A 12,663-nucleotide genomic window follows, 5' to 3' on the forward strand; every position below is an offset into this window, starting at 1 on the left:
CTAGTTTTTGTTTTTTGCTATTTTTTGAACATTAGTGGAATTGATCAAAGTTAAATATTTGCTTAAAAATGTACCATTTTTAGTAGATTAATTGCCAAGTAAAACAGCAATTTTACTTTTCAAAAATTTTATTTGTTCTTTTTAGATTTATATGCCTATAGAGTATATTTTGACATATTTATACAAACATAGAGTATATTCTAACTAGGATCCCAGTCTTATGGTTGAACAATTTAAATTTTAATCTGTTTCTTTCTCTGAATTTGGCTGAAGAAATCTTATTTATTTATTTATTATTTTTCAGTACTGGGCATCAACCCAGTACCTAGTACATGCTAATCAAATGTTCTACTGATATGAGCTACACACCAGCCTAGAAATTTCAGAATATCATGTAACAAAAGTAGTTTTTATCATTTTCTATATCATATACATTTTTAAAAGCTACATTAACAAGACGGAGTGGTGCATAAGGATCTCAAGTTTGAGGCTAGCCTCAGCAACTTAGGTCCTAAGCAACTTAGCAAGACCCTGTCTCAGAAATTAAAATAGGACTGGGGATGTAGCTCAGTGGTAAAGCACCCTTGGGTTCAATCTCCAGCACCAAATAAATAAAATTTAAAAAGAAGTTGTATTTATGCCAGGTTCTGTGAGCAAGTCTGTAATTCCAGCTATTCAGGAAACTGAGGCAGGAGGATCATCACAAGTTCAAGGTCAGCCTTGGTCATTTACAGAAACCCTGTCTCAAAATAAAAAGAGAAAAGCTAATACATTTGTGGTGTAAGAGTTACACAAGCACTGTTGACATATTTGGCCACAGAGGCTTCAGGAGGAATATCAAAAGGTTCTGTGGAATCTAAAATGGGAAATTTAGATTGGAAATTTAAAATGGGTTCAGTGGCAGACACCCGAAATCCCAGTGACTCAGGAAGTTTAGGCAGGAGGATCACAATTCATAACCAGCCTCAGCAACTTTGTGATGCTCTAAACAACTTAGAGAGACCTTGTGGGGGATGTGGCTTAGTGGCAAAGTGTCCCTTGGTTTAATCCACACAACAAAAATAAATAAATGAGTATAAGAAGTGATGTTGTTCATCAGTAATACTATTGGTTCTTCCAGTTTTCCTAGTTAAATGGAAATTTAGGGCTGGGGTTTGGCTCAGCAGTAGAGCCCTTGCCTCGCACGTGCGGACCCTGGGTTTGATCCTCAGCACCACATAAAAAATTTAAATAAGTGAAATAAAGGTATTGTGTCCAACTACAACTAAAAATAAATATTTTTAAAAATGGAAATTTAATTTTAAATGAAACAGGTAAACAGGAGAAAATAGTCTATTATCTACCACTGATCCACACTCAGAAATAAATAACGTTTGTAATGTAGTCTACCAATATAATTTTCCAAGTAGCTGTTTCCAGGTAATAGATCCTAAGTACAACCACATATCCCTGGCACAGCAGATCTACTTCTCCAGTGTCCTCTACTCTATTTTGCCAATGGTTCACTTCATAAACATAAACAAATCCCTTCTCTCTGAGGCTTAACTTCCTCAAATATAAGAGAGGAATCCAAGCCAGGCCTGGCAGTGTACGCCAGTAATCCCAGCGGCTCAGGAGGCTGAGACAGGAGGATTGAGTTCAAAGCCAGACTCAGCAAAAGCAAGGTGCTAAGCAACTCAGTGAGATCTTGTCTCTAACAAAATACAAAATGGGGCTGGGATGTTGTTCAGTGGTTAAATACCCCTAAGTTCAATCCCTGGTACCAAAAAAAAAAAAAAAAAAAAAATCCAGAATGGATAGTATAAAGTCTCCTCCAGTGATAGGCTTCATAATTCTATGATCAGAAAGGAGTATTTCCTTTTGAATTTAAAGACAATCCCTTGCATTAAATGGACTTCAGCCTATTTGAGTCATAGACTTAAGTCTTCATGTGTGCTTTGTTTTACTTAAGGTTGCAATTGTTGCTCAAGACCTGGCAGCATTCCATACAGCCTCATCAGAAATAGGGCACCAGCAGCATAGCCATCATTTAGTAACCACAGAAACCAGACCTCTGACCTTAGTGGCAACATCCAATGGCACCCAGATTGCAGTTCAGGTGAGTACAAGGACAAGCTATTTTCAGCTGACAGCAGTGCTACTCATAGCTCTCAACCCAGGACACTGGGCTTTATATGTGACCCACACAAAAGCAGGACACAGACTTATCTGGATTCCTAGCTTACCTTAAGAAAATTTCTATATCTGAGGTGATCTCAAAGAGACTAACATTTTGTTCTTTACTACCTCTGCATATTCTTGAGAAATTTATAGCAAGAAAAATATCTCAGGCATGTGTCCCTGTGTGTACCCAAACAGCCATCTTTACTATCAAAATAAAAGTCTAACTAGGCAGTATTTTGTAAAGTTCTTAAGAGCTACTCTTGGAGATGAACCTAGTATAAACACAGATCCTAAATTAGTCTTCTGAGAATTCCTGCACTGCCCCCCTTTTAAAGTGGGGAATGTCAGAAGACCTGCAAGGAGCTACTCTCTGGGAAAAGTCACTGGATTCAAGTAGAGAATCTAGAATCCTGGATGCTAGGTGCAGATATCCTTTCCTTGGGGACAATTTTCTTCCATGTGTTTACTTGATAAAGGGTTGGAACACACTCAAGAAAATGCCAGCCAACATGCCAGGTTAGTTTTCTTTAATTTATGGGTAGAGAAGCTAACAGTCTGAGAAGTTCTTCATCTCCAGACTGGTCAAGATGACTACCTTTTGTCCTCTGAAATTAGTATAAAGAGTTTATCAAAATCCCAAATAAACAAACTGCATTAGTCTCCCCCACAGAAATTTGGTTTTGTACTCTAAATGATTAGGTCAGAATAGTATTTTTAACAAGCCCTAAAATTACAGAGAGAGATTTCACTTCTGGCATATAACATTTCTTTCAGCATTATCTTGGCTGTGGCTTTTGGGTTGTTAGTGTTTGATGTGTATGTTCCTCTTTCAGCTCGGAGAACAGCCATCTCTGGAAGAAGCCATTAGAATAGCATCTAGGATCCAACAAGGGGAAACGCCAGGGTTGGATGACTAATCCTCAAAACAATGAAGCAATAAAGCAGAAGGAGCCTTTCATCTTGTGGCAGCAGAAATCCCATCTTCTGGCAGCAGAAATGCCTGAAGCCCGGGCCCTGGAAAACCAGAAGTTTTCCATTCCTGATACACTGTACACATTTTTATGCAAGAGTGGAGAACATTTTATTCTTGACACTTTTGTGTATATAACCCTTGGAATAGATTCCCAAAGTGATTCATTGTGTACAAGGAAGTATGAAATTAGGGCAATACAGTAAATTTTCATGTTACTCTTTTATCAGATCACAAACTCCTAGAATCCACTTGCAAGATTAGTGAAGTCTTTCGGAGTATTATAATGGATTATTAACTTACTGTGAAAAAAATAAAAAATAAATCCTGTATCTAAAATGTCAAGGTTCTACATGTCAAACAATCATAATTCCAAAAGCCATCATGGTCAATAAAGGATGTAAAGCCTTCAGATATTTCCCTGAGTTAGTAGAGTGTCTGCAGTTTTTGTTCTACTATATACTTGTTCATTTTTATTTGTATCTCATGGTTTGAAGACTATCCCTGTTACATACCAACCCTTGGAGCTTAAATGCTAATTTTATTAGCATTACATTGGATTATGTATAAAATTATAAAGTTGGGTTATTTAAAATTAAAACATTAAATCCAGCATTTGGGTTTTGTTAAAGATTTTACTAAGTGTTCAGTCTTTTGTTACTTTTTTTTTTTAATGTGTTCTAATGAGTTATACATGACAGTAGAATGTATTTTGACACATTTATTACTGTTTTGGGCGGGTTGTTTGTTTTTGTGGTGCTGGGAATCAAATCCAGGGCCTTGTACATACAAGGCAAGCACTCTACCAACTAAGTGTTTTTGTTTTTGTTTTTTAAATAATGAATTGTCAAAAGTTTCACCAGAAGCCAGGTGCCATGGCACATGCCCGTAATCCCAACAGCTTAGGACACTGAGATAGGAGGATCAGAGTTCAAAGCCAGCCTCAACAATTTAGTGAGACCCTGTCTATAAATAAAATATAAAAAGGGCTGGGGGTGCTGGGGTTGTAGCTCAGTGGTAGAGTGCTTGCCTAGCATGTGTGAGGCCCTGGGTTCGATCTTTAGCACCACATAAAGATAAAGAAAGAAAGAAAAAGGTATAAATCTACAACTACCAAAGAAAAATTTTTTTAAGGTGGGGGGCAGGCTGGGAATGTGGCTCAGTGGTTAAGTGCCCCTGGGTTCACTTCCTGGTACCAAAAAAAAAAAAAAAAAAAAGTTGACAGAGGCTGGTGGCCAGTGCTTTAATTGGAAAGGGCTTTACTATGAAAATTAGGTTAGTGGAGTGGTGTAAATTATTTATTTTTGCTTATGTGCTTTTGTTTTAAAGCCTGTTTGCCCTTAATTTTATTATTAATTTTGAATACAGCAATTTTTTAAATTTTACCTTTATATTTGTTTTGTTAAATTGATGTGCGTAGGGAAGTATTTCAGAAAGTACCAGTAATATAACTGGGTTCAGTGTTGCATACTGTAATTCTAGCAATTTGGGAGACCGAAGCAGAAGGATTGCATTTTTTTTTTTTTTTAAGTTTTAGGTGGACACAATATCTTACGTTTATATGGTGCTGAGGATCCAACCTGGTGTCTTGTGCATGCTAAGCAAGCACTCTGCCACTGAGCCACAACCCCAGCCCGATTGCAATTTTTTTAAAATATTTTTTTAGTTATACATGGACACAATGTCTTTATTTTATTTATTTAGTTTTATGTAGTGCTGAGGATCAAACCCAGTGCCTTACATGTGCAAGGCAAGCGCTCTGCCATTGAGCTACAACCCCAGCCCACAATTTTTTTTAATTTATTTTTTTTGTAGTTTTAGATGGACAGAATGCTTTTATTTACTTATCTATATATTTAGTTAGTTAGTTTATTTTTATGTGGTGTTGAGGATCAAACACAGTGCCTCACACATGCAAGACAAGTGCTCTGCCACTGAGCTACAGCCTCAGGCTAAGGATTGTAATTTTGAAGCCAGCCTCAGAAAGCAAGATCCTGTCTCAAATTTAATTAAAAATGTCTAGGGAGGTAGCTCAATGATAAAATGCCCCTAGGTTCAATCCATAGTACCAAAAAAAAAAAAAAAAGTACTTTTCTATATTTCTTACGTACTCATGACAACCTTGTGAGATATTTGGGTGCTTTGTTTTGGGATATTGGGGATTGAGCCCAGGGGTTCTATGTCACTGAGATACATCCTAAGACCTTTCAGATTTTTATTTTGAGATAGGGTCTTGCTAAATTGCTGAGACTGGCCTCAAACTTGCAATTCTCCTGCCTCAGTCTTCCAAGTAGCTGGGATTAGGTGCATACCACTGCATCCAGCCTCTTGTGAGGTATTTGGGATTTACTATCTCCATTTTATACATAAGGAAACTGAGCAACCAACAAAACTAATTTACCCAGAGAATTTTTTTCACTACACCACAGCTTCCTCCTCAAATGATTATTTGTAGCAGAGATTATCTAGATGTATTTTGGCCATTTCTGATTTCCTAATAACCTGAGCACTTATTTTATGATGTAAATTCAATCCACCAAGGTAAAAAGAAAAGGTATGGAGCTGGGATTGTGGCTCAGCGGTAGAGCACTCGCCTAGGATGTGTGAGGCCCTGGGTTTGATCTTCAGCATCATATAATTATAAATAAAATAAAGGTACTGTATCCAACTGTAACTAAAAAATTTTTTAAATATTTAAAAAAAAAAAAGGTAAAGGGCTGTCCTACATTAGTCACTCCTGCACTGTCCTTTAAAGCCCAGCATTGTTTGCTAGAGCATTGGAATGTGGTTATTTTTCATTTTAAACTCTACAATACAAAGGGGGAAATGTGTTGTTTTATTTAATGTAAATTTTATCTTTGGTTGGGCCCTTTGAACTCTTGCTAAAGGGGTCATGACTTGAGCATTTAATATGAGAAACACTTCAAGGTTGGACAGAGAAAGGATTGGTTGCTTTCCCTTCAAAGCCTTCCTAAAGGTATAGCATTAGAAAAGTTCCTAGTTGCCTACAAATCCAGCCTTCATTCTTTTTTTTGTTACTGGGGACTGAACCACTCAGGGGCACTTAACCACTGAGCCACATCCCCAGCCTTTTTTTATATTTTATTTAGAGATGGGGTCTTGCCAAGTTGATGACAGCCTTCATTGTTGATGGAGACATTTAATCACACACAGAACTACTACTTTAAGGCCTGAGTCTCAACAAGTGCTAGCTTAGTGGGACAGACCACAACCTATGAATCACAGGGTAGGGCTCCATCCTACCAGGGTTGGTCCCTGACTACTGTCAGGGAGCTGCTCCACTGGGCCAGGTAGGCTATTGTGCTTTGCTTTCTAGTACTAAAACCCAAGCTACCTGCCTCCTTTGGCCCCTTAATCTGTCTTTGCTCAGATTTCAGCACCTTTGCCAGTTAGATTGGGGAGGGCTGAGTTGAACAGTTTTAATGAACCTGATTGTATCCCGCTGCATCCAGAGAGAAGGGCACCATGTGCTGCTGGGTGTCCGCAACTTATTAGTGAGATGGTATATTTCCTCCAGACTCCAGCTGCTGTGTTGACAGTTACCAATGAGGCTGCTCTGAGGTCTCTTCAAGTGCAAGATGTGGAAAGAAGTCCAAAGTTGAAAAATCTCAGAAAGGCACTTGATGAAACACGACAACACTTGAACAATGGAACCAGGGAGCATAACCCTCTGCAATACAATCCAGATAATGCTCAAGGCAAACCCTTCAGTCCAAGTAAAACACCCTACCCTACCCCAGGCACAACTTAGGGTTATTACAAAGAAAAAGCTCATTGTCAACAGTCTGCATTCCTCCAACTTAGTAAATATATCAAGAATGATGGCCTCCATATTGCTTTACAGGTAGCAGCTACCCAGAGAGTCAGATCTCTTCTTCCCCCATGCCCACCTCCCAGTCTTTCAGGGACAAACTAAGCTTGGCCAATATCATAGCCGGCCTCCCTGTATGGCAGCCCTAGGGTAGGTAAGCAACTTGGGAAACTGTTGAAATTGACCGTATTTATGAACTTACACTCCAGTATGTTCTCAGAAAAGATCATAGGCCAGTCAACTATGAGCAGATCACTCAACAGTGAGCAAAAGGTGAAAAGCAAGGGGCACAGCTGAAGGCTTGTTGCCAAGGAGTAAAAGGGAACACGTGAGCTTCTTCCACCCCCTCCACTGGAGCACTTTCTATACTTAGGTATCCTCTGGAAATAAAAGGATCTGTCAAATACTGTAGCCAAGTACCACCGTGCCCAACCATTGGCTTCCTGAGTGTGTTATCAGTACAGTTTGAATAAGAATCTGTACTTAGAAGGGCCCTGAACTTAAGGTTTAATACACTGTGCCTGCCATCTTGAAATTCTTTTTTTTTTTTTAAATAATTTTTAGTTGTGGATGAACATAATACCTTTATATTATTTATTTATTTTTATGTGGTGTTGAGGATCAAATTCAGTGCCCACATATGCTAGGCAAGCACTCAACCACTGAGCTACAAATCCAGCTCGCCATCTTGAAATTCTTAATAGTTTTATCTTTGAATCTGTTTTGTGGAGTCCTATGCAATAGTGAAGCATGTCCTGAAGACTTGGAGCCTGGGCTCACACACAGTCCTACTCCTGCTGCCTCCCTGGAAGGTTCCTCACCATCACAACCTCCCCACTGCTGGCCTCCCACTTCTTGCCCTCACCCACAATTGCTGCCACCCTCTGCATAAACCCTGTGGAGTGGGGTGTGGTGGTGGCCATTCCCACCCTGAGCCTCAGGCATACCCCTTCTCCAAGAGCATTCCAGCTCTGAGCTTTAAAGATACTTGTATAAACCTGTTTACTATGGACTGGCTTGGCAGTGCTGTGGGAAGGAGAGATGCCTGGCAGGAAGGAGAATCTGGCAGATGTCAGGCTCACAAGCACCTGTGAATACCACAGTCACCATGTCCAGGATGGTTCTCAGCAGGCTCTGCTGGGATCTTCTTCTCCTTCCAGCTTTCCTAAGCCAGACTTGTGTATGTCTCTTCTAGTCAATTCTAATTTTGTGTTATTTCAGTGATTCCAAATATGAGTTAAATACTTTTTTTTTTTTTTAAATCAGGGATTGACCTAGGAGTGCTTAACCACTGAGCTACATCCTAGTCTTTTTTATTTTGAGAAAGGATCTCGCTAAGTTGCTTAGGGCCTTGCTAAGTTGTTGAGGCTGGCTTTGAAATTGGAATCCTCCTGCCTCAGCCTCCCAAGTTGCTGGTATTACAGATGTGTGCCACCATGCCTGGCTGAATTAAATACTCTTGATATTTGCTTTTAAATTTGGCACTGAAGGGGCTGGGGATGTGGTTCAAGCGGTAGCGCGCTCACCTGGCATGCGTGTGGCCCAGGTTCGATCCTCAGCACCACATACAAAAAAAGATGTTGTGTCCGCCGAAAACTAAAAAATAAAATATTAAAAGTTTCTCTCTCTCTCTCTCAAAAATAAATAAATAAATAAATGTGGCACTAAAGAATTGTTATAGTTTGGATCTTGAATGTCTCCCAAATGTCCATGTGTTGAAGGCTTCATTCCCAGCCTGTGGTGCTATTATGAAATGGTGGAACCTTTAGGAGGTAGAGACTAGTGGAAGGAACTTAGTTCATTGGGGGCATGCCCTTGAAGGGGATATTGGGACCCCAGCCTCTTTCTGCTTCTTGGCTGCCATGGTAAACAATTTTCTGTGCAATGCACTCCTGCTGTGATGTACAGTCTCACCACATGTCCCCAAATCAAACCAACTGTGGACTAGAAACTCCATAATTGTAAGCCAGAATAAACGTTTTCTCTTTTTAAGTTGAATTATTCCAATGATAGAAAGCTGATTAACACAAGAATATAAAGATGAAAGCAGTGGTACATGCCTATAATCCCAGCAGTTCAGGAGGCTGAGACAAGTGCAAGGTGCTAAGCAACTCAGTGAGACCCCATCTCTAAATACAAAATAGGGCTAGAGATGCAGCTCAGTGGTTGAGTGCCCCTAAATTCAGTCCCTAGTACCCCCGCCCCAACACACACACAAAAAGATGAGGGGTAAAATCTATGCTAAAACTTTCAATGTTTAATTTTTTTTAGAATATTAAATAGCAAATAAAGTCAATGACAAATGAAGATAGAGACTACAAGGGACAAGCTATGTGTGTCTACCTTTTTTGTATCTGTGTGTGTCCGTGTACTCACATGCTGTTAAATATACATACAAAAAGCTGCGTGTGGTGATGCATACCTATAATCCCAGCAACTCTTGAGGCTGAGGCAGGAGGATCTCAAATTCAAGGCCAGTCTCAGCAACTTAGCAAGACCCTCAAAGTAAAAAATAAAAAGGACTGGAGATATAGCTCAGCGGAAAAGTACCCCTGAATTTAATCTCTAGTACTAACAATAATAATTAATAAAATACGTAAACATACATATAATAAAATTTACCATTTTAACTTTTTTTTTTTCAGTGCTGAGGATTGAACCCAGGGCTTTGTGCATGCTAGGCAAGCCTATGTTAGAGTGTGCAATTCTGTGTCATTAAGTAAATTCACATTCTCATGCAACCATTACCACATTCAGTTCCTGAACTTTTCATCATCTAAAGTGAAGCTCTGTACTCATTAAATATTAACTCCCCATTCCTCCTCCTCCTCCCACCCCCGACAATCACCAATTTATCTCTATGAAGTTGACTACTTTAGGCAATTCATATCATACAATATTTTTTATTTTTGGTACTGGGTGCTTAACCACTGAGCTACATATATCCCTGCCTTTATTATTATTTATTTTGAAACACAGTCTCTAAGTTGCTTAGGGCTTCACTAAGTTGCTGAGATGGGAATCAAACTTTTGATCCTCCTGCTTTAGCCTCCAAAGTTGGTGGGATTCTAGGTATGTGCCACATGTCCAGTGAGTATTTGTCCTTTATTTATTTATTTTTTGGTACCAAGGATAGAACCCAGGGGCACTTAACCACTGAGCCACATCCCCAGCCTTTTTAGTATTTTATTAGAGATAGAGTCTCACTGAATTGCTTAGGGGCTTGATAAATTATGGAGGCTGGATTTGAACTCGCTATCCTCCTGCCTCAGCCTCCTGGGATTATGGGTGTGTGCCACCGAGCCCAGCGAGTATTTGTCTTTTTGTGTCTGGCTTGCTGTACCTTTCAAAGCAATTTTTTCTTACTTTTTGACTTAGAGGCCTGACATTTTCATTTCACGTTGAGCCCCACAGATTACATAACCTGTCCTTCTGAGAAATATGTTTGTGTTAGCCTTTCCCTTTCTGCTGTAGATGTGCGACTTGTATTTTGTGAATTTATATTATCTATTCCTCCCTTTAGAATATGGGGTCCTTTATGCCAACTGGAAATTTAAGCTTCCAAGTAACTCCTGGAGGCTTTGCATAGCAGCAGCATCACAGCTAGCTGTTTCCTCTTATTCTAAACTCACCTGGCTTGAGAGATACAGGGACTCCTCAATTCTCTAGGAGATTCATTTTGCTTCCAGGGCATGGCTGAAATTGAAGGGACAGAAAGTCATGTGAGAGTGAAGAATGCTCAAAATTCAGGATAAACTGCATGAGTGTTACAATGAAAATTCTCTGGCAAAAGCAATTTTGTTTACTTTTCTGCCTAAATGATCTCACCTCTGAGGCCTTCCCTGGGATGCCCAGGATTCTTGAGCATATAAAAGCTCTCCCCAAGCCTGAGCACTTTCACTAATTTGCCCCAAAGCCCCCAACCTCAGAAAGAGACATGAGAAACAGCTGGAATCTGAGCTATAGGCTCAATCCCAGGGCCCACCACATGAATTATGCAATTTCTATGGGAAAAGCAAAGAGTTAAAAGCTCTGTGCCCCAGGGGGATTACCTTATCTTTTAAAACAGGATACCTTTGCTCCAGAGCAGTGGCAGGGCTTTTGAGCTATCTTGGCCCTGAGAGGACACTAGGTCCCACTTGGGAGCAGGTCCAACACTCATAGGAGGTTTTACCCAGATAAAACTGGTCAGACAGGCTTCTCATTGCTTTAGCCTTTTCTAGTATCCTGATATTGCTTCATATTCTTTTAACCAATCAAGCAGCAATGACAAAAAAAAAAAAAAAAGCTCCATAATTTTCTGCAAACATAGGCTTCACTATTATGAAGGTGCAATCAAGATTCTCAAAACTAAAAAGAAAAGAACTGGTTCATGAAAGACATGACGATGCGCCTTGGGGGTCAGCCCAAGGAGGTGTTCTGATAGTTTGGGGAGCAATCCACAAGCCTTATCATCTGTGGTTCACCTCATTCTGGGACAAATGGATCAGTTGTGTCCTGACTGGGACACTTTGGTTTTGCTTTGTTTTGTTTTTTGTTGTCTACAATGCTATTGATGGGACCCAGAGCCATATGCATGCTAAGCAAGTGCTCTACCACTTAGCTATACCAGCCACAGGAGAATCGTGTGTGTGTTACTGGTGACTGAACCTAGGGGCATGCTACCACTGAGCTATACCCCCAGCCAGGGGCTCAGTAATTCCTGAGTCTGGCCTTGATCTTATGATCCTCCTGTCTCAGCTTCCCAAGTCACTGGGATTACATACATGTGTGCCCCATGGGATGGTCTTTGTAGGCACAAAAGGAAGATCCCCCTGCTCTGTGAGTCTATACAAAGAAACTGATAGTAGACAGATTGATAGGAGAAAAAGGTATACACATTTATTATGCACACATGCACATGACAACCACAAAAAAACATGAGACTCAAAAGCCTCAATTGTTGAAACTTAAATAGAAGTTTAAACTACAGAATGACATAGGGGGTGAGGTTTCATGAATGAGGACAGGGGACATGGAGTAAGTGATTTTGAGGGAGATGAATGAATGTGAAAAACAAACAATAGCCTGAAAGAAAGTCAGTCTGGGTTATGGATGTGGTGTTCTAGTGTTCCTTTCCTAGGAGTTAATCTTCTTGTTTTTTTGTTTTGTTTTGATTTTGGCAGTACTGGGGAATTGAACCTAGGTGTCCTCTACCACTGAATTATATCCCCAGACCTTTTTATTTTTTAAATTTTGAGACAGAGTCTCACCAACTTGTCCAGGCTGGCCTCAAACTTGCAATCCTCCTGCCTCAGCCTCCTGAGTTGCTGGAACTACAGGCATGTACCACCATGCCAGGCTATTTTCCCTGTTGATGAGACTATAGGGATGGTACTCAAGATAAATGTATATCTGTTGGAGAAACCTGTCTTAGATAATTGAACTTCAGAGGGACCCCTCTTTGTGCTTTGGGTGGGTGGAATGACAGAAGGTCAAAAGAAGCTTTGTTCTGGTACTGCTTTTCTTTTTATCAATGTGCCAGACTCTGTAGTATTTTTTAATATTTTTAGTTGTAGATAGACACAATAACTTTATTTTATTTATTTATATGTGGCACTGAGGACTGAACCCAGTGCCTCACACGTTCTAGGCAAGCGCTCTACCACTGAGCTACAAACCCAACACAGGAGTATCTTTTTTGAGGCCCAACTCCTTG

General features: G+C 39.9%; 1 protein-coding gene and 1 long non-coding RNA gene across 12 annotated transcripts in view; one reads left to right on the forward strand and one right to left on the reverse strand.

Moving 5' to 3' along the window:
- Znf143 (zinc finger protein 143) overlaps nt 1–3,745 on the forward strand; it is a 62,662-nt gene extending 58,917 nt beyond the window's left edge. For all 9 annotated transcript variants that reach the window (XM_076846858.1, XM_076846862.1, XM_076846855.1 and 6 more), the window contains 2 exons: nt 1,952–2,098; nt 2,997–3,745. In XM_076846858.1, coding sequence (XP_076702973.1) covers nt 1,952–2,098; nt 2,997–3,080 — 231 coding nt within the window. In that variant the 3' untranslated portion in view covers nt 3,081–3,745. The remainder of the gene's footprint in view (nt 1–1,951; nt 2,099–2,996) is intronic.
- Nucleotides 1–12,663, reverse strand: part of LOC143392790 (uncharacterized) — a 51,621-nt gene that overhangs the window by 16,078 nt on the left and 22,880 nt on the right. For 2 of the 3 annotated variants that reach the window (XR_013090407.2, XR_013090408.2), the window contains exons 2-4: nt 10,598–10,661; nt 9,388–9,464; nt 8,492–8,561 (exon numbers count right to left, since the gene is read on the reverse strand). This is a non-coding gene — a long non-coding RNA (uncharacterized LOC143392790). The remainder of the gene's footprint in view (nt 1–8,491; nt 8,562–9,387; nt 9,465–10,597; nt 10,662–12,663) is intronic. The other variant, XR_013090409.2, reaches the window with a different exon arrangement.

This window comes from Callospermophilus lateralis, chromosome 2, assembly GCF_048772815.1.
Source record: "Callospermophilus lateralis isolate mCalLat2 chromosome 2, mCalLat2.hap1, whole genome shotgun sequence".
NCBI lineage: Eukaryota > Metazoa > Chordata > Mammalia > Rodentia > Sciuridae > Callospermophilus > Callospermophilus lateralis.